Here is a 27,990-nt window from a genome sequence, read left to right as displayed (position 1 = left end):
TAAATACACACACATGAGTAACACAGTACAGTGGAGAGCAGGTGTACGGCAGCGTGTTCAGTCCACATTATGCCACTTCATCAGCGTTACAAACAAGCAGCTGGTTATCTGGGATAAGTAATCCAATCTGAAATAATGAGATATGATTGTCCTGCTGGACGATGACGAGAGCTGAATTTGGACGCATTAAACTGCGATGAACTCCACCTGAGCTCCGTTCAATCACGCCAGACATGTACAATGACTCATGAGTGTGTGTGTGAGCGTGTGTGTGTGTGTGTGTGTGTGTGTGTGTGTGTGTGTGCAGGACTGAGTCATCCCTGACAGTTGCATTTCGACACCCCCCTGCGTGTTGCTGTTTTTCCTCTGAAATAATCTGAGAAGAGAAAAGCATGAAAAGGCCGTCTTGGCGGCTGTAATGTACCAGCGGAGGTTAAATAACGTACTCTGAGTCTGACTCAACGGATGTGGACAGCTGAGATAAGCCTTTCATTGGCCCACCAGCGCTTCCTTCCCTCTGCTTTCTCGACTGCTCCGTCTCGCCTCGTTCACTGAGGAACAACCAGCAGCTGACCCGAATGACCACAACTACAGCTCGTTCTGTACATTTCAATGAAAAATATGACAAAAAACCCTGTCACAAACAGCAATTATCTAATCACTGCTTCAGAATTGTAACTAGATAAGTGTTCTAACTGTTCTAGATTATATAAGCCTTACAAAGCATTTACACATAGCCAGGTAATTTCATTAGGTAACTACATTTTGCGAGGCTGCAGTAAATAAAGGTACCTGTAGTACATTTATACACTATGTACTGTATGTCACCAGTCTTGTGTCTTCCTTCTGTAGTTTTGTCATTTTGTCCTTACTGCAACTATCTGTGGCTTTGGAGCTGCATTTTGATGCTTCACCAACTATCCAGTGTTTATTCTTCTCTTATTCACTGTTAGTTTCTTTTTTCTCATTGCTGTCCTGCTCTCTCTCAGTTTTACCCTCATCTCGACCAGCTGAGGCAGACGGTTGCCCTCCCAGAACCTGGTTCTGCTGAAGGTTTTCTCCTGATGAAAGGGAGTTTTTTCCTCTTCTTAACCCTCGTGTCGTCCTGCGGGTCAAAACTGACCCGTTTTAAAGTTTGAAAATGTGGGGGAAAAATATTTTCACAGTGAAACTTCTGATGTCCACATTTTCAACATTTTTGGGAAATTTTTGAACATTTTTTGGTGGAGAAAAGAAATGTTAAAAATGTTTCTGAAGAACATTCACAAAAAAAAAATCCAACCAAAATCCAGCAAATTTCACTGGATTTTGTTTGATTTTTTTTGGAATGTTCTTAAAGAAAATATTAGAAGTTTTACTGATATATATGGAATCACTTTAGATATTTTTAGGATTTTTTTTGGAAGATTTTTATTGATTTTTTTAAAAAATACTTACAATTTTTTTTTTTTTTTTTTTATTTCGAGCCAAATTTGGGGATTTAAAAAAAATATTAAGGGAAATTTTTAAGGAATTTTTAAAATTTTTCTTCCTTAAGATTTTGAAATCATTTATAAATTTGGGGAAATTTCTTGCTGAATTTTTGGATTTTTTTCGGACGAAGGAACAATATTTTTTGCTGCCCGTAAATGAGGACAACAGGAGGGTTAAAACACAGCTCCATATGTTTCTAACTATAACCTGCCGGCTCATGGTTTCTGTTTTCAGGTTGGTGTCACCCCTTTGGCAACACATTTGCTGACACACACCTGTTTCCAGAGGGACAGCCCCCGTATGGGAAGTAAACCTGTCAGCTTCCTGTTGTCACACCTGTAACACACCTGTCCTGTTCTGCTGCTTTCCATAGGCTGTGCATGGACCAGTATAGGCGGTGGTGGCTATGGTGAGAGCTGCCACTGGGACTGGGAGCTGATTAAAACAGGACAATCAGTCCTCGGGTCTCTCCCTGTGGTTTATCTACACAAACAAACACACACACAGCCATGCATTTCGTCATTCCCACAAGTTGTGCTCTATTTGCTGGATGGTTGGGGGATGGTTTGTTGCAGACCTGCAGATACCGACCACAGCTGGCTCGCTGTGAGCGCTTTTCCTGCGCAGTGACCAGAAAGGTGAAACTGAATACCTGATCTGCTAATGAATCTCTGCCAACTCTGAGATAGACACATTGTATCACCTAGAATTTAGAATAATACAAACATCCGGCAGCAGCAGCAGGTAAAGTTCAGTTTACATCAGCAGCAGCTTTTCAAAGCATCTCCAGCTGCAAATTCTCATCTCACATCTAATTTACAAACACATTTAATTACTGTCAGTTGTCCTTTTGGCACGTAAGAAGAATACAAGGAACTATTTCGAAGGTGAAAGTTTAACCTGGTTACTCACTTTACATAAGAAAAATAGCATCTATGTTGACACAAATGGAAAGGATTATTTTTTAACCCTCTGAGCCCCAGTGTGTTTTTTTGATTTTTTTGCTGCTGTCACATTTGTCCTCACCGTGGGCTCGTTTTCACTGCAATATAAAGTCCTGCACGTCTATGGAAACTGAACAACAAGGCTAGAAGGAGAAAGAACTCAACAATGGCTTCTGTGCACTTCAAATGCCACAGTTGATTTTTCTGATTATTTAGTTTGCAAAAAACAACAAGAATAAAAAAACAAAAACAATCAGTCTGTTCAACTTTTTTGCACGTGTCCACAAATGTGTACCCGGCAACACTGGAAAAACCGTGGCTCTACATACTATAGATATATTCCTGCTCAGCATAAAAAACAGCCTGCAGTTCAGCCCAGTTCACCCAAAACAACCTGAATTTTTCTCTTGCAGATTGTCGGTTGCAGCCGAGTCACTGTGGTTGTTCCAAAGAATGCAGAATGTTTTGTGTGTTTACAGAATATGGGTCATGTAAATGGTTCATGTTAAATGAGACATCTCAAATAAAGATTTGATTTGATTAAATACCAGGATTTTAAGCCTAAATTTAGTAAAGTTTTCCAACAGAACAGCACTTTACCGGAAAGGGTCAATATATAATTATCAGACTTTTTGTATTATAGTTGACATTTTTGCTGTTTTCAGGCCTAAAATCAACAAAACAAAACACCACATGGCATTTTACAGAAAGATTCTTCTAAATATTATATATACAATTGAGTAAAACTGAAATTGAAAGGTATTTCTAAAGATATTGTAGTAAACCTGTTGACTACTTTATATTAAATAAGTCAGAAAGCCTTGGAGTCTTGCCAGTCTTTTCTTCAGGAGGAAATGACATCATGTGGAGCAGGTCATGTGATCTGGAATTAACACACTTCCTGTAGAAGTGTTTTTGTAATGGGGAACTTAGTGGAAAGTGATTTAATTTATTATTTTCCATATAAAATTTGATATATTACCAAAAAGAAGTATCTGTCATGATTATCTCAACTTAATAAAAAGAACACAATCCAAACTATTTCTGAATCAGCTCATTTTATTATTGTTTAGCTCATTAGAAGGTGGTTGTTATTAAATTCAGACGGTTATTTAGTTGACATTTTAGTGATATCCAGTCAGTTTTTATTAATAAGTGATTGTTTCCATAATAAATAATTATGGAATTTGTAAAGACATGATTATAATGAACATAAAAAGCATTCGATTTTTACTTTTAATAAAAATATATGCAAGATGTATCCCATGGACTTGAAAAGTCCCTCAATTATAGATTGACCCTATTGGCCCTGATAAAAGGTGTCATTTTAAAGTAACAAACCTGTTTGTTGGTTTAATCATAGCTGTGTGTATCTGCTTGATAATTTTCCCACTTCACCAACATTTGTATTTTCTGGAGGATCCAAAGTTTATTGTATTTTCAAATTTATAAATAACACCTCAAATTATTTAAATGATAAAATACAGCTTTTGTACACACGCAGAAAATTAAAACTAAATACTTCTTAATAAATGAGCAGCGTACAGAATACTTTCAGGTGAGTTCAGTTCTGTTGGTTGAATTATTGTGGACAGTTCAGCCTCAGTCTCACACTGGTGCTGCTGTTAGTATCACAGTAAATCCCTGTAAATTTAGGCCATATTCCACCTTAGACAGGCTCCATCCTTTGCTCTTTACTTTCCACTCGGTCCAGCAGGTTTCCCTCCAAATGTGACCCAGAAGCTCAGAATATAAAATGCGGCTGCTGAACCGCAAATATCTCAACATGCCATTAAAAGCAGCAGAGAGTCAGACAGGCAACCTCCGTTCACCCTTTTACTCAGAAAGCAGACAAGTTTACAGGCCGAATGAGGAACGGCATTAATTAAAGACTGTGGGTTTATGTGTGTTTGTTGTGAGAGAAGTCACCTTGAGGAAGACGTTGGTGAGTTTCGGTCCGATGCAGTTTCTGGGCCCGTTGCCAAAGGAACACAGGAAATGCTCCTGGCCTGCGTTTCTGCACATGCAAAAACAGAAATAAGACGTGTCAAAGAAATCAGAGACTCACAAATCAATAATGTGACAAAACTGTAGAACAGAAGCCTGTGGGGAGGAAAGAAAATCATCTGTTCGCTGTAGTTTAATGATTTTCTTCAAACCAGAGCCAGTATTGTGTGAATCCGTTCTTAGTGGTGAAGCAGAATAATGAGCGGCTTCATGCCTGTGAAAGAAGCTGTTGTTTTCCACAGGAAGCTCATCAGATGTGATATCGTATGATGATCATATGATGACATGATGAGCTGACATCACATGCTAAACCTTCATTATATACATCATTTATAACTGAATGCAGATGTGATTAAATGTGACGCTGTGGGACTTCCTGTCCGCTTCCGCTGTTAGAATCCGTCACAAAACTTTTATTTTACACCGACGTCCACAGACTTTATGAATGCAATCAATGTTTCAAAGATTGTTTTCTATTTATGCTCTTCTTATAAATATTATTTACATAAACATCTCTTTAAGGTTGGGATCAGGGGTGTCCAACATGCGGCCCGTGGGCCAAAAGCAAATAATTAGTTGAAAATTTGTTTGCTCTTTTTGCGCAAAAAAGTTTTTATTTTTCTGCTTTCAGGAATAGACATGCCGTTTACTGCAACAGAAAAGACGTTCTGTGTATCGAAGGACGCCCAAACTCAGTCAAATGTGAACGTGCAACGTGAACTTGTTGAAAATTTCACAAACAAGCTCCAACAGGAAAGCAGATTGGGACGTGGCTTAAGAAGTTTCAAGAGGAAGACTGTTTGTGTCGGAAAAAAGGATCTGGACGGCCGGTAGTTTCTGAAGTTTCAGAAGCGGCGCACACATTGAACATCTGTAATAACTTTGGAACATTATGAAATTACCATCCCCCAGAATTTTTCATTTGAAATTTCTAGAATAAAACATTGTATGTCCAAAATAAGTCCTTCATTTGTCCTGACCATCACTCAGATATGGACATCTCAAATGATGTCAATTATTTGGGGACACTCTGTACAACAATTTGGAGTTTTGTCGAAACATCCTGACTCCTCCTTTTCTGCATTTCACCTGTAGCTGGAATAAAAGCCAACGACGTGACTCCTCTTTGGCAATGAAGTCTACAGAACAACACCAAACTGACATGACATCCCAACTTTCTCTGCAACTCTCCAGCATGAAGCCTCTAAAAATATGCTCCAAATAAACAGACGCTGGTTGTTTCCAGCCGTCAGTCAGCAGCCCGCTGCTGCCGGCCATCTCTTGCCTCTCATGTCTAATGCATCCTGTCTTCCTGAAACCTGAGCTCTGATTAAAAGCAAACAGGAAGCATTAGCGGTGTGTATCTTCTGGGTCCGGTGTGTGTGAGAAGGGAGATTATTAGTGTTCTCGCTCGCTGCTGTCTAATGTATTAATGCACTGCTACGATGTGGTCCTGTAACACTGAGACGCACACAGAGGAAGTCTCACCAAGCAGGCCGGCAACAACATATATCAAACCTGCTGAGTGGAAGGGAAATGAATCAGAGAAGCACAATCTAGTGTGGAGTATAATTCGTTTTTATTCCTTATAGTATAATAAGAGAGCAGCTCTGAGGATGTTTCATTCAACAGCTTCTGAAAGCAGAAAAATAGCTGAAAAACTCAGATTTCTTACTTATGTACTAAACTAGCCCCTCATAATGAATGCAGATTCACTCCCACACAGACCACGACAATCACACCTCCTGTTATTTTTAGAGACCAGTGCGGACTTATTATATGTTTTCTAAGAATTGGTACTGGTGTTGATTTATGCAGCCATTAAAAAAGCTCAACAAATTTCCACTTCAGCTGAAAACAGATGTGTGTCAGTATTTTTGCAGACAAGAAGGAAACTCCCTGTTCTCAGTTTTATCTGAAACTACTCACACAATCCGCTGCAGAAGCAAAGATTTCTATCTGTGCTCGGTAGCATTTCCGATTCATTTATCTGGGGCTGGAGTCTGTGTGGGCGTTCGGCTGATAGGATGTTAACTTGCCAGCTACATGATTCGCTTCCATCTGGAAAAGCGTACACACAAACACACACATAGCGCGACAATATGCACTGGGACAAACACAGTGGACAATATACACCCAACTATGGCAGGAAAAACGGCACACAAGCAGATGAAAGTGTGGTGATTGTAGGTGGGCTTGTTATGTAACAGGACTGCAGTCATTAAACGAAACAGCCAGGTGGCAAGAAAAAGGAGCCAGGCAACTATCAAGGCAGACAGGAAGGAAGGAAGACTGACAGATGGAAAGGCAGAAAGAGATGCAGGTAGGAGGAAGGAGGAACAGATCGGCCAATAAAGGGGTCGGAGAACGTACAGCAAACACAGACAGGAAGATACGTATTGACAGACAGATTTATTCATCCGGAGGGAAATGGACGAGTTTCAGCTGCATGTTAGGATCAATTAGAAACAAGCAGGTAGAAATCTCCTACAGTCACTCTTCAAAGCCTCAAAAATACCTTCAGGTGTGGGTTTTATTAAGTATTTACAGGAGCAGAAACATGTATGGGATCAACTCAACATAAATCTTGCATTGTGCACAATAAGTTAATCCATAGAAGGTTAGAACAAAGGTTAGCTGCTGGATCTGGGTCTAAGAATCAGACTAATTACTGGGTAGGTTTTCTGTGGGTCAGACGAGGAAGAATCTGAGGTACCAATAAAATCCCAATGTCAGGGATAACCTCCTTAACCCTGTAAGACCCAAATATAGAAAAAATAGCAAAAAATAAAATAAAGCAAAATAATAATAATAATAATAGTAACAGAAAAAAATGAGCAAAAAAGAAATAAAATAATACACACACACGCACGCACGCACACACACACACACACACACACACATATATATATATATATACTCAAATATAGGAAGAAATTGGCAAAAAACTAAACAAAATCAATATAAATAACAATAATACTATTTATACCCAAATATAGAAGAATGAGCAAAAAAAAAATACAAATAGAAAATAATACTTTCAAAAAGTAAAATTGATGTATTTCTGCAACAGTGGGTTTTAAAGGGATAAACAGTGTTCATTTTTGACAGTTTGGTCAATATTTGGACAAAACGTCTGTCACTGAAATAGGAAATGCTCTTTTAAGATGCATTTCACATAAATTTTTTTGCACAAAGTTATTTTTTTAATGTTGCATACAATCTTTTTAATATTTCCCCTTTTGGTTATTGTTTTTGACTGCAGCATCCGGCTTCGTGGTCATGAAAAAAACAAGTCATTTAGAGCAAATTTTGGAGCATTTTTGATCGGAATGGAGACTAACTGCATGGCAAAGACAAAAGCATCATCAAATCTGGCTGTAAGATCAGTCTGTATTATCACCAGACTTTATCCTTAAACCTTCATTCAAGAATCTTTATAAGCGTTAAACTTTTCAGCGCCTACACATCACATTTTTTATGTAATTCTAACGAATGCGCTTACATCATACTATCTGAAGGAAAATCTCCTCTGACTCATTCCTTAACTCATGCATGATGCACACACAAACACACACACAAACACACACACAGGAAATGGGGAATCCCCATTGGTAAAAACGGGTGTGAGGTGGCCAGTTACCATGGCAGCAGCTACCTGTCTATTCATTCATAGATTCATTTTCTCAGCTGAGTCTCTGTTGCCTTCACACACACTTTGGTGCATTTAAAACGGCCTCATTTGCTCAGTTAATATTCTGTTTTGCATAAGAAAACCGTCAAAGATCCATGGTTGAACAGACATTTGAGATATTTCTTAAAATATCAGAATAAAGTTGGACCTCTAGATCACGCAGTAGATGCTCTGGCTTGACAAAAAAATGAAGTTACAACAAGACAAACTAGTACGAGATGCTACATCCTCACAGTCTGACAAAATATACTGAAGTGCTGAGAGTCTGTCTCCAAAAATGAATAATTTCTGTGGCTTGAAAAATGACTTTGTCACCAAGTAGTACGCAATAATTGGATATTCCTCATAATCATCCATCATTGTTTGCAGAAAGTCTGCTTAGGCGTCAGTGCGATTCTTTTATCCTCACTTATTAAAACTGTCGCATCCAATAAAAGAGATTTAATTTTAGAGAAATCACCCACTTTTTGTTTTGAAACGCACTAAAAAAAATAGAAAAGGATTGTCTGTGACTCAATTTTCTGTATCGCATCCCACTCCAGAGGGTGTCATGGGAGAGAAAAACAGCCTGAACACACACACACACACACACACACACACACACACACACACACACACACACACACACACACACACACACACACACACACACACACACACACACACACACACACACACACACACACACACAGAGGGAATCCCTATTGGTAAAGACGGTGACAGGTGACCGGTTGCCATGGCAGCGGCTGCTGACATACATACATTCATAGATCGTGCTCCCCCTCCGCCTGCCTGACTGAATGAGCATGAATGAGGAGAAACAGGTGAATGGAGGAGGTGAATGGAGAGGAAACGGCCGGCTGGGAGGGTGAAGGAGGAAGATCAGGTTGTAGTTTTACAGCGCAGGCAGCACACAGAGCATCTTTGTTTCTCCGGTTGTGCTTCTAGGACGCATTATTTTTCTCCAATAATCTAATATTCACGTCCATCTTTCTGAGGCGAATATGTGAAAGTGATGCGGTCGGTTCCATGCACTCAGGCGATGTTCGTCCGTCTGCATTGGTTGCTATAGTAAAGCAGTGGGCGTATGTGTCTACAGGGCTAATCGGCATGAATTTATCATAAAGCACGCTGCAGTACAGACGGTTGTTTTAATCACATCATTCACGGATTACAAGCAAAAGCAGAAATTATGTTTAAACGAGTGTTTGTTAGTAAAACTCACGACGACCGTGAATTTCTTGAATCTTGAAATCTTGAATTTCCCTCAGGATTAATAAAGTGTCTGTCTATCCATCCATTTATCCATCCATCCATCCATCCATCCATCCATAAAATCCTCCTTAACTGGTCAAAATGAGTTAATGGTCTGGGATGGCTGAGAAGGGTTAAAAAATGAATAAAAATGGGTCCAAAATGACTTTAAAATGTCTTCAAACTATTCAAATTTCCTTTAAAAAGTAGGAAATATTTCACAGTTACAGTTTTATAAACATTGGTGGTCCTCAGCGGTGGATGTGTAGTAGGATCACAATCATGTGATCATCAACAGGCAGCTAATGTAGCGTTCACTTGTTGTCATGGTTACAGTGATACAGAAATATTTAACTAATCCGTGCATCCAGACTATAAGCTGTATCACTGCCGAAATCTAATCACTTGGTCCTTGAGTCATTTCTGACCTTCCCTGAAAATTTCATCCAAATCCGTCAGTCTGTTTTTGAGTAATGTTGCTAACAGACAGACAGACAGACAGACAGACAGACAGACAGACAGACAGACAGACAGACAAATGCATGTCGATCATCACATAACGCCGCTGTGTTCCATAGCAGAGTAATAATCTCCAATATATTGCTTACATATTTCTTTTGCTGCCAAATTTAAGATGCAAATATATTAAGAGATCATTAGAAAATGTTAAAACTTCTTTCCACATCATTAAGTCTCTGCTTTTTCTTAGCTAAATTCAAATATCACCCATTTCTTATTATCGTTCTCCCTGTGTTATCTTGTCCTCCGCCTTCTTTCCTTTCATTTCAAAAGTCATCCAGTCCTTTAAAAAACATCTCCATGCACCGTAATGCACATGGAAGTAAACGCTCTATTTTTCTGCTTCTTTTATTTGGGGTTTTATGAAAATGGCTTTTCGTGATGCATTTCCTCGACATCTAATGTGCCGCGGCGCTGAAAGCTTCCTGCTTCTAATGGTCAGGGTGTCGGTGTGTGTCGGCGTGTGTCGCTGTGTGATACCACAGCTAGCCTCAGCGGAGTGGCAGGTAAGAAGTGTGAACAGAGCTGTGTGTTTTTTCTTGTTTGCTGGCAGAAGACAACCTTCACAGATCAGCCGCTGGTCATGGAAATGTCAAAGGGTCAGTTTATGGAGGCAGTAAATGGGAACATCCCTTTAAAAAAGACAAATTAAAAACTAACTGTAATGTGCAATGTTCAGAAATCTTCATAGAGCTAATATGTATGTTTCTACTTGATGGAAAATGGCAAAAGTTTTCTTGTTTTAAGAAAAAGTTCAACCACTTTCTCATCATTTGCTTCTTGAATTTCATTCCGGTGTATTTTCTGCTCCTGTGGGCACAAAAAGTGTTTTCTCTCTGTCTCGTTTTTTCCGTCTGTGATTGCTGATTACCTGTTTAAAATGGCAGCTCTAGACAAAAGAAATTGCTTTTTCTAAAGAACTGACAGAAAAGCCTGAAGTTACCGCTGATGAGTTGAGTTTTCTGAAAAGTTTTTGAGTTGTTGTGACTCAGTGAATGAACGAAGAGTCTCCAGGATGCTGCAACACCGGCGATGCTGCAACAGTTTCCTCAGTTCTGAATCTCTCAAAGGTCAGCGTGTACGAATACTGGTACAAAACCAAGTCTGTGTTAGGCTGGCAAAGTTTGGCAAACTTGCCCACAAAAAGTGAATCCATCGATCCCATCAGTTCCATTAAAATGCTGCAGATTTTCACAGCTTTGGCATTGCTACCATTCAAGGCCTTTTCAGCAAAGATATGCACAATTTACTTCACAGCAAACCTCACAACTATTTCAGACTGATAACCAGCAAGGCCCTAAACCAGAGGTGTCAAACTCACTTTAGTTCAGGTTCCACATTCAGCCCAATTTGATCTCAATTGGGCCGAACTTGCTCAAAAAACCTTTTATCCAGTTCACAATCTGTCCAAAATGAGTTGAACATCTAGGATGGCTTAGAAGGGTTCCAAATATAACTAAAAACAATAAAAACATGTCCAAAATGACTCATAAAATAAGTGTGTTCTCAAAATGTTGTGAAAATTTGTCTAAAAAAGACCCAAAATATGTGCAAAATGAATAGAAATGACTCAAATTTGTCCAAAACTTGCTCAAAAAATCCTCCTTAGCTGTTCAAAATCTGTCCAAAATGAGTTAATGGTCTAGGATGGCTGAGAAAGGTTAAAAAATAAATTACTAAAAATGGGTCCAAAATGACTTTAAAATGTCTTCTCAATGTCTATTCAAATTTTCTTTAAAAGGTAGAAATATTTCACAATTACAGTTTTATAAACATTCGTGATCCTCAGCGGTGGATTTGTAGTAGGATCACAATCATGTGATCGTCAGCAGGCAGCTGACGTAGTGTTCACATGTTGTTATGGTTACAGTGACACAGAAATCTTTAACAAATCCGTGGATCCAGACTATAAGTCGCATCACTGCCAAAATCTAATCACTTGGTCCTTGTGTCATTTCTGACCTTCCCTGGAAATTTCATCCAAATCCGTTATTCTGTTTTTGAGCAATGTTGCTAACAGACAGACAGACAGACAGACAGACAGATAGACAGACAGACAGACGCAGATCGTCACATAACTCTGCTGCATTCTTTAGCGGAGTAAAAAACAGCTGTTTATGTTCACAGCGTCTGTATGCGGGGGAAAAAACAGAACTTTTCAGCATTTTCATGTCTTGCTTCTTGTTTTTGTTGCTCTTCAGTCAGTTTCTGTAAAGAAGTCTAATAAACAGAACAACCTGAGCTCCTCACCTTCCGCTCCATCTGTCCGGCAGGAAGCTGTCCGGCTCCTGAAACACCTCCGGGTCTCGATGGATGGCGTGGCTGATGTAGACCACACCATAATCCTTAGGAACCAGAAACCCAGCGAGGGTGGAGTCCTGCACAAACAGACGACAAATACGTCACATCACATCTGATTCACATCAAATGACTTCTGTTTCTCTTGTTCTACTTAATATTTCTGGGTTAAGGACAGGAAAGCGTTGGTTGAGTGTAATTTTTGTTTTGATATTCATCAGTTTTATCAGTAATTCCTTGTTTTTCAACGCATTTCAAAACGTTTTAAACCAGGGGTGTCCAACATGAGGCCCGTGGGCCAAAAGTAGAACTATAAATTTAAAATCATTTCTAGACCACGACAAGTTGTTTCAATCATAAAGTAAAATACTAGATTGTTCCTTGTTCTTTTGTAGTTTTGTGTCTCATTTTTAAAATATTTTGTCTTGTTTTTGTTGGGGTTTTTTTGTCTGACTTTTGTCATTTGTCTCATGTTTTTGTTGTTTTGGTTCTTGCTTTTGTTGCTTTTTGTCTAATTTTTGTCATTTGCCCACTTTTTTGTCATTTTCCAACTTTTTGGTCTAATTTTTTGTATCTCTTGTTTTGTTTCGTGTCATTTGTCTCATTTTTGTTGTTTTGTGTTTCCTTTTTGTCTTGCTTGTGTTGTCTTATTTTTCTCATTTTGTTTCGTGCTTTTGTCATTTCTTTGTTGCTTTGTAACTTTTTTGTCTAATTTTTTGTCTCTTTTTTTGTTTCATATCGTCTCATCTTTTGTTATTTTGTGTCTCGTTTTTATTAGTTTGTGTCTCATTTTTGTATTATTTTGTCTTGTTTTTGTTGTTTTTTGTCTGACTTTTGTCGTTTTGATCATAAAGTAAAATCCTCTACAGTTCAGTTCCAGGTGACTAAATGTTGTGTTCCTTTGTAGACACTCTGTGATCTGGAAGTTGTAATGTGGAAATGATGAACTGAGGCTTAATGTTTTTGAAATTGAACTTATTTTTCTTAACAAATTTCAGGTAGTTCATAGTGTTTTGTAAAAAGATAATTCCTTCAATGTGAACATTTTCAGAATGTACTTTTTTGCACTAGAACAAAGGAAACATTTGGAGTTGTGGTTTTTTTGTAGGTTATTATTGCTGTGGTTTTACTGGTCTGGTCCACTGGAGATCAGACTGGGCTGAATGTGGAACCTGAACTAAGATGAGTTGGACACCTCTAGTTTAAAGACTACTATGTTCTTCGGGGCCTTAAAGCGTTAATTTGAATGACCACTGAGGATGCAAATCTTACGAAACATTGCAAAATAATTAGGTCAGAACTGAAATCTGTGTTGAAACGAGCGCTGAGAGTTTCATAAGGGCTGCAAAGTCTGATGCATCCAGACAAGAGTCACCAACGCGATTCATTTCCCGGATGAACGATATGTTGAGCAACACCTGAGCATTCTTAAAAACTGCTCATCGGGAGGTTCAGGAATTGAAAGCTGATTTATAAATAGTTGCACTGCGAGGCCAGAAGAGACTGAAATAACAGGAACAGACTGGTAAAACCATTCTGAAGAGAAATGAATGGGACACACTTTTAACCCTGAATGAAAAACCCTCCACGTTAAACAAAATTTCCTGAAACCTGTTTTTCCACTGCTGAAAAGAGCCTCCTTGGGGCAAAAAAAGAGACCGCTATTCCAATTGTTGCCCTTTTAATTCACCTTTTCACTGCATCCATTAGTAGCTGCACTAATGGACCGCCAGAGAACATGATCGCTGCTCCTCTTTCCTCCACTCTCTCCTGTCATTTTTCTCCATGCCTCTCACCGGTGGAGTGGAAAATCTTTTTACAAATCTCTTTCTTTGTCTTGCTGAGAGATGCCCTCGCTGACTTCATCCCGTCTCCCTTCCTTCTTCCTCTCTCTGGCTCTAGAACTGCTGCATATCTTAGTTCCACCTCATGGAGATTCTACCTTTTCCACCTGATTGTGAATACTAATCTGACTTTCTCACACACGTAGACATCTCACCAGCTTCTCTTGCTTTTCTACTGATTAGTAGAGGTTATACATGGCAATATGTCACTGATTAACAGTGAGCCGCCTCTAAACCAGGGGTGTCTAACATGCGGCCCGTGGGCCAAAAGTGGTCCTCCAGAGGGTCCAATCCGGCCCTCAAAGTGTAAAAATTCCAGAGAAGACATTTACTGCAGATTGTAAATTAGTAAAACTATAAATTTAAAATAATTTCTAGACCATGACAAGTTGTTTTAATCATAAAATAAAATACTAGATATTTCATTGTTGTTTTGTCATTTTCTGTCTCATTTTTGGCATATTTTGGGGTTTTTTTTGTTGTTTTTTGTCGTTTGTTGTCTGATTTTTGTAGTGTCTCACGTTTTTGTTGTTTTCTGTTTTCTTTTTGTCTCGCTTTTGTTATTTTTGTCATTTTGCGTTTTGCTTTATTTGTTGTTTTGTTTCTCGCTTTTGTCATTTTTGTCTCGTTTGTGTCATTTGTCCATTTGAATTGTCGCTTTGAAACTTTTTTGTCATATTTTTTGTCTCTTTTTTGCTTTGTTTTGGGTCGTTTGTGGGGGTTTTTTTGTAAAATATTTTATCATTCAGTTCCAGATAGCTGTGACTAAATGTTTCGTGCCTTTTTTGTAGATAAACTGTGATCTGGAAGTTGTAATGTGGAAATGATAAACTGAGGCTAAATGTTGCTGAAATTGAACTTATTTTTCTCCACAAATTTCAGTTTGTTCTTGATGTTTTGTAAAAAAAAAAAAAAAAAAAAAGATTGTTCATTAAATGTGAATATTTTCTGAATGGACTTTTTTGCACTAAAACAAAGGAAACAGAGTTGTTTTTATTTCTAGGTTATTATGCTGTGATTTTCCTGGTCCGGTCCACTGGAGATCAAATTGGGCTGAATGTGGAACCTGAACTAGAATGACTTTGACACCTCTGCTCTAAACTGTAGCCGGAGTGCTTTTTAACACAAATAATCACATCTGTAGTTGGGTTATTGTAGATATTACAGTAAACTTTCCTCCCTTGATGGCAGCAAATCCATCTTTCCTATGCATTTGGTTTATTTCACAGCCTTACAGTTTATTCAAAGCTCCAAAATTCTGTAAAGTCCCACACCGTGTGTCTCATCGCATCTACTGGGGTTCAAAATCATCCTCATGTGTTTCATGAAAGTGACAAAACTTTCCACCAGCAGCAGCAGCCCTGACCTCCACTCGCTTCCTTCCTTCCTTCCGGAGGGTTGGAGGGGAAACCGGAGCCGATCAATCCCAACCGCAGGGATCAATGCCTCTGATTGGGCTGTTGCATAAGCCCCGTTTGATGAGGTCACAGTGATCAAAGATGGCAGTGAGGCGGAGGAGGCGGAGTCACAGCGAGCAGGAGGGCCAATCCGGAGACGGGACTCTGAGCGAACGTGGGATTCTATTGGCTGACGGTGCTGATGTCAGGTCAGAATGGAATCGTTTTAATGAATGAAAATCTATATTGTAGTATAAACAGCGGGCGGACTGGATAGGAGATGCTTACGTATGAAGTGTAAAGAGGAAATTCCACCAGCAAGCCTAAATATATCACTAAATATATTACAAACAGCCCTGTGGACGACTGGGTGTAATAAAGCTCATGTCAAACAGGACATGTTGGCCAGAAAAATTAAACATTTGCAGCTTAAATGCTCGAAATTTATGAGTCAACAACTTAGTAGGACTCCTTTCTGAGCTGTAAAATTCTTCTTTAATGCTGTGAAATGACGATCAAGTTCTAATACAGGGATAATCTAGTTTATTAGGTGTTCCTGGTGTTGTGTTCAATCTCTGTAACTCTCAGTTAAAACAGAGAAGAGGATCTGACTGTTTCATTAGGAGTACTCTGTCGCCATCTAGAGGGCAGGAGAGCAACACAAAACAACAATTAAAGTCCCTACAACCTTTACAAGTCCTTCAAAATGTACAAAAAACATGAGGCATTTCATACTTTTCATGTATGGAAACATAGTATGGATGGAAAGAGTTCAACTTTTACATAAAATTCTTAAAACAGTCCATTTAACAACCTTGTTAAAGTCTAAATTGTTGGTTAATAGATGTCAGCTGGCTGAAGGTCAATGTATAAGGCCAACACCATGGTGCTAACTCCTTTGACTTGATTTTTTTTTGCAGCTCATGTCTTTTTAATAATAAGGATAATAAAAAAAAACTGAGATAAAAAATTGCTAAACTTGAATGCAGTTCGATCCTTTGCACCAGCAGCTCCAAAGCTTTGGAAGTTTTAGCTGTTGTGTTTGAATAAAATGTTCCTCCTGCAGTGATATTTTCAAGAAAAACCTCCAGACCTGCAGGGTTTCAGCAGCTTCTGGCTTCTCCTGATGGTCCTAATGTTCCAGATTTATTTTGTTTTATTTTAGAAATTGATCTTCCAAGTTGGATCCTCCTTTGTCCAATTTAGTTTTTTAGATGATTAGATTTAGTTTTACTAGTTAGTTTTTTCCTGTCTTGGTGTTTGAACATATTTTTGTTGCCTATCCAGTAAGAATTCAGTTTGTAAAAGTGTTCTATAAATAAACTAGGTTTGATTAATCTGATCTAAGAGGCATTTTTTTGCAGATTAAACAGGTTTTTGGTATGTTGTTGGAAATGGTTTCAAAACTCTAATCAGCAATTTCACTTCACAGATGTCATCGACGTTCTAAAGACGTTAGACGAGCAGCAGGAGACTCTGGAACATGAAACCATCCCTACCTGATCAGCTAATCTGCGTCCTCCAATGAAAGGCGGCCAAAGCCTCTGCACCTCCAGCAGAACTCTGTGCAGGAAGTCAGGATCTTCTTTTGCTCGGCGACGGGTCTCCTCCTGGACACAGGATTTAATTCAAAATATTAAAAGTTTGGCAAGAAAAGTTGTGTAGAAATTCTATAGTTATAGCAGAGGCTTCACTGTTTTAGAAATAAAACTGATAATAACCTTAATTTTACATACAGTGTTGTATTATTATCATCATCCATGTTATGAGGATATTAAACCCTCTGAACCCTAAAATGCAGTATTTTTAAGAAACGCTGCCGAAATTATGCAAGTTATCAGAACCATCCATCCATTATCTATGCACCACTTAATCCTCATCAGGGTCAAAGCTGACGTAGGGCGAAGGCAGGGGACACCTGGACAGGTAACAGCCTATCACAGGGTTACACAGACACAAACAATTACACTCACACCTACAGACAATTTAGAATCAGCTATTAACCTCAACATGTTTCTGGACTGTGGGAGGAAGCTGGAGAATCTGGACAAAACCCACACGTGAACAGGAGAACATGGAAACTCCGTGCAGATAGATCCCAGGAGGGCTGGGACGTGAACCTGGGACCTTCTAGCAGCATGGCGACAGTGCTATAATATAATTTGTGATTGAATATTTTAACTTTTGTCACAATTCTGCAACATGAGCACAATATTTAATGATTAAGGTTTTACGGCATTGTTCAGCCAAACACATTGTAAACATGTGTAGCCATAAGGAGTACAGTATAGAGAAGTTTAGGTTACTATAACAAAATCTAAGGCAGAGGACTACACACCCAGACCCTTTTTTTTTTTTTTTTTTTTTAAATTATACTTACTCATATTTACTCAAACAGCATGTTGAAGAATGAATGAACTCATACTGTCATCAGGATACCAACAGAAGTAATGAGGTACAGCGACTTTTATGCCTTTTCATTCTGCATATTCAAGACATCCTATTGGATGACTGCATCATTGTGTCATGTAAACCATTAAACCAGACAGAACCATTGGAATTTCAACTTTCCAACAGTCCTTGAATGAATCATGTGCTATCACCCAGACAATGAACTAAATCTAAGCTCATCGTATTTCATCATGATGACTTAAAGAAGAAGAAAAAAATCACCATAAAATAAGTCACTCCCACCGGATCTCGTCAAAAACTGAAAATTCTGCGCTCCTCGGCACTAAACCATGACTGACTCAGCAGTGTTTCCACAGACCAGACAGGAGAAAAGTATGAAGAAATGAATTAGAAAGACAGAGTTGATCAAAAGAGGAAATGTGTCATGGTTTAAAAGCAGTATAAGGAGGAGCGAGTGGCAGCAAGTTGTCTGATGATACATTCAGCATGGGGAAATATCTCTCTAGAACTGATTAACCAGGCAGTGTAAAGAACACCTAGTTTGTAGAGGCTGTAAAAATTAAACTGTAAAATCCCTACAGTATACAGAGCCACTGTTTCTTCCTCAACACTGATTGAACACCTGTGGGTATTTGGAAAAGTGTTGTACATATTTATTCTTTTTTTCTAAGTTGCTGAAAACATTTTTTTTTAAATTTTCTTACGCTTCACAGAACACATTCCTGGTGTCTCTCTACTTCTAGATATGGTTGTACTGTTTCCATAGAGGTGCAGGACTTTGTATTACAGTGAAAAAAATAACCCACAAGTGTTGTTCTAAGAATTCAAAAAGCAGAAGTCTAACTCTGTACTGTACTTGACTGTTTCACCTAAACTCAAAGGCCAGCCATCATTTTCTCTTCTATGCAAACCTCAAGGAACAACTGCATTTTCCATCTCGCCTGTGGACATTTTACTGTTTAGCTTTTTCTTTCTCTCATGTACCTTTTCGTTTCCGCTGAGTGCCAGAGTGAAGGAGGTGAGCAGCGACGCCAGAGCTTTGGGGATGAGAGCTGAGATGAAGAGCAGCAGATGTTGGGCAGCAGCTCTGGAGTCGGGCAGCGGCAGAGAACCGAGATGGCCGACAAAACTAGAGACAGAGGAGAGATTCACACTGAGATCAGGATGTCGTGTGCAACAGATTACTGATGGCAAATAGTAGAAATAATCAGAAACCTCCGCTAGTCTCTGATCGATGACACAAATAAATGGAGAGAGACTTATGAAGCTGGTAGTTAAAGTAGCAAAAGAAGCCAAAAGGTTTGTTTTGGGTGCAAAAAAAGACAAGAGAACCAGTAAAGAAGAAAGGAGGAAGGCTCAGAGGGAACAAAGATTAACAGGAGGGAGGTTCCATCTGTCTTTGTGTCGTAAACTGTGTGAGTCTGTGGTTTAAGACTCTAAAGCCTCACCCCTCTTTGTCATTCTGCAGTTTGTCTTTGACGATGTCCATCAGTTTGTCTCTGGCGTCCAGAGCCGTAGAAAAGCCCGAGGACCACAGAGGACCCTTTAGGTTTATGGGAGCAGAGATGAGACCTGCAGGCGTCCAGACAGACACACAAAGACTCAAAACCACAAAGAAATACGGGCTGTTTGAACTGAAAGCAAACAGGAAGTGGGAGATTGGGCAACACTGTGTTCCACATAACTTACTGAAGTCCACAAGAGAAAGACAGACTTCTGGAGTCTGATCATACAAGCAAATCTGTCTGAACCATTTTTGAAACTGAAATTGCTAAGAGCAGGCCTGTCCTCCCACAGCGTTACGTGCCTGCATTTTATTTTATTTTTTCATTAATGCGCAGTAAATCTTCCTACCATGCCAGTGCGTAGTGCAGAGCTGTGAGATTTCCTCAAAAAGTTCTGGCTGCTCCTCGGCTCGTACGTTCAGAAAAAGGCCCAACACCAGCTCCGTCCCCAGATGCTTAAAGACGGAGTATCCACACTGTGGCTGGTCTCTACACAGAGAAACAGAAATCACACCTTCATTAGGGTTCAACCTAAACATGGTGACTTTAAAATATACGACTCTGAATCTGAGAAAGAAATGAAAATACATCAAGAAACCACAAAAGGAGTAAATAAAGGAATAAACATTATTTATAATGTCACAATATACATCAGCAAAATAAAAATAAAACCTACGTGGAGTGGGTCAGAAAGTATGGAAGCCCGTTTCCACCACTTGAGAAAAAAAGTAACACCCTATCTCATAAATATGACTTTGTAAGTCATAATTATAAGATACAAACTCATAATTATGACTTACTATCTGATAATTATGAGAAGGTAAGTCATACTTCTGACTTTTTAAGCCCGAAGTATGACTTAAAAAGTCATAATTATGACTTACCATCTCATAATTAGCAGATATTAATAATATAATAATAATAATAACAAGTCCTAATTATCAGATAGTGAGTCATAATTATAAGTCATAATTATGACTTACTGTCTGATAATTCTGACTTATAAAGTCAGAATTATGACTTACGATCTCATAATGAGATTGTAAGTCATAATTATCAGATAGCATATGACTTTTTTTCCCATAGTGGCGGAAACGGGCTTCCATAGTTTTGCTTTCCTACTATGAAAAAAGCAACTGTTGTGAGCTTTCTACCACAATGCTAAACATCTTTTTAGTCTTCTTCTTATGTCATTGTGTTTACTGTGGAACCAAAAGCCTGATTTTTTTTAGTTTTTCTACCTGTGAAACAATGATTATGCTTCATATGTCTCTTTAAATGTATGTAGAAATATAAGTGTAACAAATGTAAATTAACATAAGTATAAGTTGTATGTCTGCTGGGAGTTTATATTTAGTTACCTGACAGAGAGGTCCTTCAGACAGCGCTCACAAACACTGTAGAGACAAAACACACACATGCACAGACGCACATTAGTCTGCATTAAAATCAACACTCACTGCCATTTTTTGTAGGGAAGTGGGGTTTGGTTATTGCTCTTGAAACCTTTGAAACGGATGGAAACACATCAACTACTGCAATAGTCAAGAAAAAAAGGATACTTATAAAGATATTTGTAAAATTTCAGCTTCATATTTCAAAAACTTTTTTTTAAAAACTGCCCATCGACCCACTTTCAGCAGCTTTCCCAAATGGCAGGGTTTGGATAGTATTACCTACAAGTTCTAATATTTTCTACAGAAAATGTGCTACACAAATGTTCAAAGAATGAAAACTAGTCAGCAGTGATGACCCAGTAAAAGTACTGTTTAAAAATAGAACAAACAGAGATTCAGTTCTTGCTCCTGAACCTTTGAATCGGATGGAAACGCACCAACTGTTGCAGCAGTGAAGTTGCATAACAAACGTCCTCACAACCATTTTTGGTGCCATCGTGGAAACTCATGGACACAAATAATGACTTAGTAAACAGTTTCAGGAGGAAAAAGAGAATAAACAGCTCATAAATATAATATGAATAAGAAGTTCAGAGAGAGACGGCTGATATTGAGCTACTTGGTGTGTTTAAATGTGTGTCAGATTTACAACATGCTGAAATAGTGCCGTGTTTGTTTTTCATTTACAGATCCAGGGCCGGTTATGAACTGCAAATATTATTTCAGCACACACAGAACAGACGAGTGAACCATGAGGAGACATTTACTGAATATTATTACTATTAATTTAATCGCATCCTCCACCTTTAAAGGTGACAAACTGCTCCAGTGTGTTTTTATTACCTGGTGATATAATCAGATGATGATTCCAGACGTGTTCCTGTAAAAAGGCTGGTGAAGGACAGACGGAGGAGGCAAGCTTCTTCACCTGAAACATGACAAACACAAGTTACTATTTACAGAAACACACACACAGTTATGGTTGCTTATTGGACACTTCTAGAGATCTAACTTTAGCAGCAACAAGAACATATTCAAGTCTATATTATATATACGCTACATTAAAGTTGCTCTGAAATGAGTCAAAGTTGCTCTATATTAGCTAAAGTTAAAAGTTAAGGTTGTGTGTGTGTGTGTGTGTGTGTGTGTGTGTGTGTGTGTGTGTGTGTGTGTGTGTGTGTGTGTGTGTGTGTTTACCGTTAGTGGTAACAATAGTGTCACCGTACACGTTTGTCATCAGATCAGTCGGATCCTTTAGAAACTGGTTGGATTTCTCTGAAACACAACACACACGTAACCTGGTTACACACACATTAAACACACACATAACCTCATATTACACACACAAATACACACATAACCTAATTAAACACACACAAACACACATAACCTAATTAAACACACACAAACACACACTCTGTTCACACTCGACACACAATCAATCACAAGCCCGCATCAGTTTGTGTTTCTCCTCAGTTGCTTCTTGTAATATCATAACTTACGCTGACATTATCATTAGTAAAACACTAGATAGAGCTTGGACTGTTTAGATTTCATCATTTTTAACTGTACTCTACAGGGCAGCACACAACAATAGAAGCTCATTAAAGCATCGTCTCCCTCCTTCCTCATCACGAGTCTCCCTCATGAGAGGTCACACTAATCCTGGGGTGAATTCTTTCTCCCTATAGAAGACATTCTACGTTTGATCCTCCGTCTGAGAGCAAAATCTCACTCACTGGCCTCGTTCAAAGGAGGCAAAGTCATTCTGAGGTTAGCAGAAACTAACAGACCCTCTCATTTACAAGAACAAACATCTAAGTTATTAACTGTTTTGCAGGTTCTCTGCAAATGATCAGAGAAGATATTTTGCCAGAAATCTTCATTTTCAATCTAGAAATGTGCATTTTCACTTCAAAAATATATGCTTACATATTAAAATTGTTCATTTTGAATTTAGAAATGTACATTTTCATTTCAAAAATGTACATTTTCATTTTATAAATGTACTTTTTCACTTTAAAACAGTATATTTCCATTTCAGAAACTTAAATTTTCACTTCAAATGTACATAAACTTAAAAAAAATTTACATTTTACCCAATGAATTTACTTTTTCACTTCAAACTCTTTGTGAAAAAAACATCTTTTTCTTGTTTCTGAACAATTCTGAAAGACACTGAAACTTGAATATGGTAAATGTAGAATACCACCTTATTATTTTCACCATTTTCACCTCACAAATATACATTTCCACCTGGAAAATCATTGTGGAAAACCAGAAGGACATTGAAACATGAAAGCTATTAAACACAAATGTCATTTTCTGATGGATCAGATGGTCCTGGCTATATCTAGAGTGGTTTTCTAATCCATACAGGAAATATAATCGCATTTTTTCTTCAGCTGTAATGGATGTAAGCAGAGAATAACCACCAATAATATATATTTTGAGATTGTCACATGAGTATAATACAGCAGGTGATGTATTTCAGCCTCAGTAGGACCCAGATGTGTCTCTCTGCTGTGTAAACCCACTAACGGTGAATAAAGCAGGAGTCTACCCACCACACAGCAGCTCCCTCATCGCCTCCACGGAGCAGATGAAGACGGTCGGTCGGTTCAGCAGGCGGCTCACAAACACTCTGCTCCGGTGTTTGTCGATCCTCTGCCGGCAGAAGCTCACTGGATCCCGGTAGAACTCCAGCGACTTGTCCCCGAGCACCGACACACCTGCATTTCCTGGTAGTTTAGACATTCAGAGCCGTGGAGAGAGACGCTCAGGTGGACTCAGTCTGGAGGCTGAAACAGAGGCTGGACTTTAATTAGACGGAGCCCCGGGTCCGGCTACTTCCTGCTATCATCACCTGATAATAACCCTTTTAATCGAGAGGCTCTGCCGTGGGTCAGATTACTGCTTTCTCATTGTTGTCACTGGTTTCTCTGAGGTAACTCGAAGTACCCACCTCACCGGCGCGCGATGCGTTCAGGGGCTGTCTGTAATTTGGAGCTGTCAAGTTAGTTCAGGGTCATTACACTGAAAAAAGTCACACGGAAGCTGCTGAATACTTGAATTTAACTCGGGATTAATAAAGCATCTATCTATCTATCTATCTATCTATCTATCTATCTATCTATCTATCTATCTATCTATCTATCTATCTATCTATCTATCTATCTATCTATCTATCTATCTATCTATCTATCTTTAAGAAAATGTATTACTCCAATGTTTAAAGAACGTTGCAATGATGTCCATTTAAAGTTATTTTCTAAAAATAATCAAATTGCATTTTAATATCATCATTCAGAGGATGATGTCAGAAACACAGATGATGTTTCTAATGTTCCACTAAATTTCACAAATTAGAACAGAATTAAGTCACAGTTAGTCCAAATCACAAACAGCAACAGAGTCAATCTGTAATTGAGGGACTTTTGAAGTCCATGGGATTTATCTTGCATACATTTTTATTAAAAGTAAAAAAAATAGTAGTACTAGTAGTAGTAGTAGTAGTAGTACTAGGAACATGGAGGACAACTACTGCTGCTGCTCTCCATGTTCCTTTGTCTTCTGAGGTTCTACAAGAGCTACAAAGGTTGGACCGTTAACTTTGGTTTTCTCATGTTTTTAGGTCAGATGGGTTACTTGGTGGCTGTTTTCTTGGGTGGGACATTCTGGCTTCTTTACTTTGTAGAATTTGTTTTCCGTGGCACAGATATATGTGTTTTAGATTCAATCAGAGAAAACTGAGACTAATGCAGATTTTGGACTTTGGTGGAACAATGAAGCAGAGTTTTCATTACTGAATTCATGTGTTGATTATGTCCTGTCCTATGTGGCACATCCGAGATTTTGTTAGGATGTATTTTTTTTAAAGGCACCACTAGCTTTGTACTGAAATTGATACCTTATACACAAGTAGTATGACACTGATACTAGGATAATTTATTGTGTAATTAATGTATGAGCTGTGTTGACCTGAATAGAAGCTCTGAAGGCCTGAAGACATGAAGGACACAACCAGGGGCAGGTAGAGATGGATAGTTTTCGCACATAAACACACCAAAAAGAGAAAGATTTGGCTTCACTTCACAGTATATTCAATTTCCTTATAAGGTAAGAATTAATTGGACTGAAACCTCTAAATCAAGGTTGTTTAAGGATGGAAACCATAATAATCCTCCCTGTGAGACACAACCAGTAGCTGCATGACATCACAGCTAACAAAGGAATAGACCAGAGTTGTCAAACTCATTTTAGTTCAGGTTCCACATTCAGCCCAGTTTGATCTCCAGTGGACCAGACCAGCAAAACCACAGCATAATAACCTATACATCACCACTACTCCACGTGTTTCCTTTGTTTCAGCAGAAATTCAGACATTCTGAAAATGTTCACATTTAAGGAATTATCTTCTAATTATCTTTCTAACAGAAAAATATGTTCAATTTCAACAATATTAATGCATCACCTTATCATTTACACATTACAACTTCCAGATCACAGTTTATCTACAAAAAGGCCCAAAATGTTTGGTCATGGGTATCTGGAATTGAAGGATATAGTATTTTATTTTATGATCAAGACAACAGAAGTCAGGCAAAAAAAAAACAAAACAACAAAAACAAGACAAAATATTTTAAAAATGAGACACAAAATGAGAAAAATGAGACAAACGACATAAAACAAAACAAAAAGAGACAAAAAAAATTACACAGGAAAGTTACAAAGTGACAAAAAATGTTTGACAACTTTTAAAACATATTTATCAAATATTTAGCTAACAACTCTTAATTTGATTCAGAATTCCATCTCTACACAAAAAAGTAGCAAATGAACCAAACCTACAGTAAACAGTCTGCTGTGATCCACCTGCTGAGCCACATTAGGTGTCAGGTGATCGTTACAGAAAGTTGGCTGAGAAACATCAGGAGGAAAACATTAACATATTAGTCTTCCCCAGTGGGTCCGGTCCGTGTACGGATCTGGTAATTGGATTTTCCGTTCTGAAACGGGTATTGAAAAAACAAAAAACGAGTGGTTATTTGATTTTCGTTTTAAAATACAAAAATTTTAATTGAAATACAAGGCGTTTTTCCTTTTCATGATCAAAAAGGGATATACGATTTTTTTTTTTTTTTAAAAATGCTTTGATTTTCATTTTATATTTAGAATAACAAAAAAGTAAAATCAGTAAGAGACAGAAACGAAAAAAGGTCCGTTTTTTCATTTTCTGAGACCGGAAGTGGTCATCAGCAAGTGTGGAGCCAAACGACAACAAGATTCTCAGAGGGCGGAGCCAGAGAGCAGTGATTGGTCAGACTGACTGAGAGCCAGAGAGCAGTGATTGGTCAGACCATAGATAATATAGAAGACAGCGCGCTACCGGCTCTAGTCTATGTGTATCTATGGTCGGCACGTCTGGTAGCATCTCTGGCTGCTGTTGACTTTGATTTTGGAGTAAAACACGGTAAGAATAAAATAAATACTTCTAACCAGTAGCGTTGTTTTCTTGTACGTTAAGTCAGCGACTTGTGAAGAGTTGTGTTTTGTCGTGTTTGAGCAGTTGGTCCGGACGCGTTAGCTAGCTAAGCGGCTAAGTTAGCTAGCGGGCTAATTAACACAGGTGGCTAACTTACCGCTGAACACCTGTGTTAGTTGCTGCTGCAGCTGTCCTCATTATTAGAAGGAACTTCTCAACCTGTATTTCTCTGCTGTGTATTTTAGCTTTTAAAAAGTTATTTTACTTTAAGGTTAACTGAAACCTGTTGAGCTGCACTGAAGTTTAACAATCAGCTGCTTTGAATTAAACCGCACTTAACATTGCACAACATTACCTCTCTGAATCTCCATAATTTCATTAAATTCCTTCTCTCTTCCACTGCTCAAGTTCAATCCAGTATATAAAGTGACATTAATAGTGAATAAACTAACAACCAGCCATTGTATTTATTTGTTATTGCATGTATTTGTAGTAAAAGAGAGAAGAAAAAAAGAGATGAAACATCCTACTTTTGGATCTAGAACTGCACAAGCCGTTCATTTTCAGTCACCTGATGAGTTAAACTCCCCTTTTTATGTGAGATTGAAGCAGAAAGTCTGAGTTAACAAAGAAAGTTGTTTATAATTTGCGATACCTGTTATCTCTGACTGAGGCTTTAGTTTTTGTTGAGCCGATTTACACGTAGAAACTTTGTTCAGGAAGATTTCTCAGTAGCTCAGAGGACAGGCTGCTTTTTACACAACCTTGTAAGAGAATGTCTGTCAATGCTTTCAGCAGAATTTAGAAACACAACACTTCCGAAACAGATATTTTGAGGCTGTGAGGTTGAACGTTTGAGAGTCTATCAGTGTGTTTGTTTGTGGTCTTTCTGTTTCTAGGTGGAAGCTGAATTAGTGAGGATGACTCCTGCTCCTGTCATCTCTAAGCTCCTCACACATCTTTACCTGCACATGAGGAAAATCACTCCTGTAGAATGCAGGTATGTTTGTCATTATTATAAAAAGATGTTGCCTGGTGACCTGTCAGAAACCCATTATACAGAGTCAGCCAAAATAATGTTTACACACATCAGGAAAATAAAAACTTGCATAAATATTTCAATACCAAATCTATTCAGACATCACGAGATCTACAATTACAAGAGGTGCTCAAAGTGGTGGCCACTGGCTTCCAGACATTTCTGTTGTGTTGTAGACGTCACTTGTTGATCCTCCATTCATGAGGGTAGCGCCATCTGTTGGGAAAACATCGTACAACAGGACAGAGTTATCATGATTTGATCAAACTTAGAAAGAGGAATCTATATGTGTAGAAGTACTGATATGAAATAGTTATACAAGTTTTTCTTTTCCTGATGTGTGTACATTATTTTGGCTGACTCTGAACTTAATGAGAACAAAACTGTCATTTAATTGTTGCTCTGAAAGCGTCTTTAGTGAAAACCAGCTGGTGTTCTGGTTTGAAACAAACTGTTGTTGAGGTCTGTGTTTTTATGTTTAACCCCACAGTTTCTGAATGAACTGATAGTTGTTGTTTTTCCTGATCAATGTGGACGTTATAATTGATGGTAACATTTACTGATCATATAATCAGCATGACAATGTAACAGTATAACATTCTGACCACCTGACTAATACTGTGTTGGTCCCTTTATGCTGCTAAAACTCCTCTGACCCAGTGGTTCATCAGAACCTCTGGGGATGTCCTGTGGATTCTGTGGATCCTGTGGGTTGCAGGGTG

General features: G+C 38.4%; 1 protein-coding gene across 2 annotated transcripts in view; it reads right to left on the bottom strand.

Annotated features, from left to right (window-relative positions):
- LOC111584534 (putative cytochrome P450 120) overlaps nucleotides 1-23,713 on the bottom strand; it is a 32,460-nt gene extending 8,747 nt beyond the window's left edge. For both annotated transcript variants that reach the window (XM_023293691.3, XM_055019004.1), the window contains exons 1-10: nucleotides 23,312-23,713; nucleotides 21,942-22,019; nucleotides 21,588-21,672; nucleotides 20,709-20,744; nucleotides 19,697-19,836; nucleotides 19,291-19,414; nucleotides 18,827-18,971; nucleotides 16,930-17,040; nucleotides 12,142-12,269; nucleotides 4,347-4,434 (exon numbers count right to left, since the gene is read on the bottom strand). In XM_023293691.3, the coding sequence (XP_023149459.2) occupies nucleotides 4,347-4,434; nucleotides 12,142-12,269; nucleotides 16,930-17,040; nucleotides 18,827-18,971; nucleotides 19,291-19,414; nucleotides 19,697-19,836; nucleotides 20,709-20,744; nucleotides 21,588-21,672; nucleotides 21,942-22,019; nucleotides 23,312-23,501 (1,125 nt within the window). In that variant the 5' untranslated portion in view covers nucleotides 23,502-23,713. The remainder of the gene's footprint in view (nucleotides 1-4,346; nucleotides 4,435-12,141; nucleotides 12,270-16,929; nucleotides 17,041-18,826; nucleotides 18,972-19,290; nucleotides 19,415-19,696; nucleotides 19,837-20,708; nucleotides 20,745-21,587; nucleotides 21,673-21,941; nucleotides 22,020-23,311) is intronic.
- Nucleotides 23,714-27,990: the final 4,277 nt, after the last annotated feature.

Source organism: Amphiprion ocellaris, chromosome 17 (genome assembly GCF_022539595.1).
Source record: "Amphiprion ocellaris isolate individual 3 ecotype Okinawa chromosome 17, ASM2253959v1, whole genome shotgun sequence".
In the NCBI taxonomy this organism is placed as follows: domain Eukaryota; kingdom Metazoa; phylum Chordata; class Actinopteri; family Pomacentridae; genus Amphiprion; species Amphiprion ocellaris.
The sequence above is the reverse complement of the archived record's forward strand: the minus strand, read 5'-3'. Positions and strand labels throughout refer to the sequence as shown.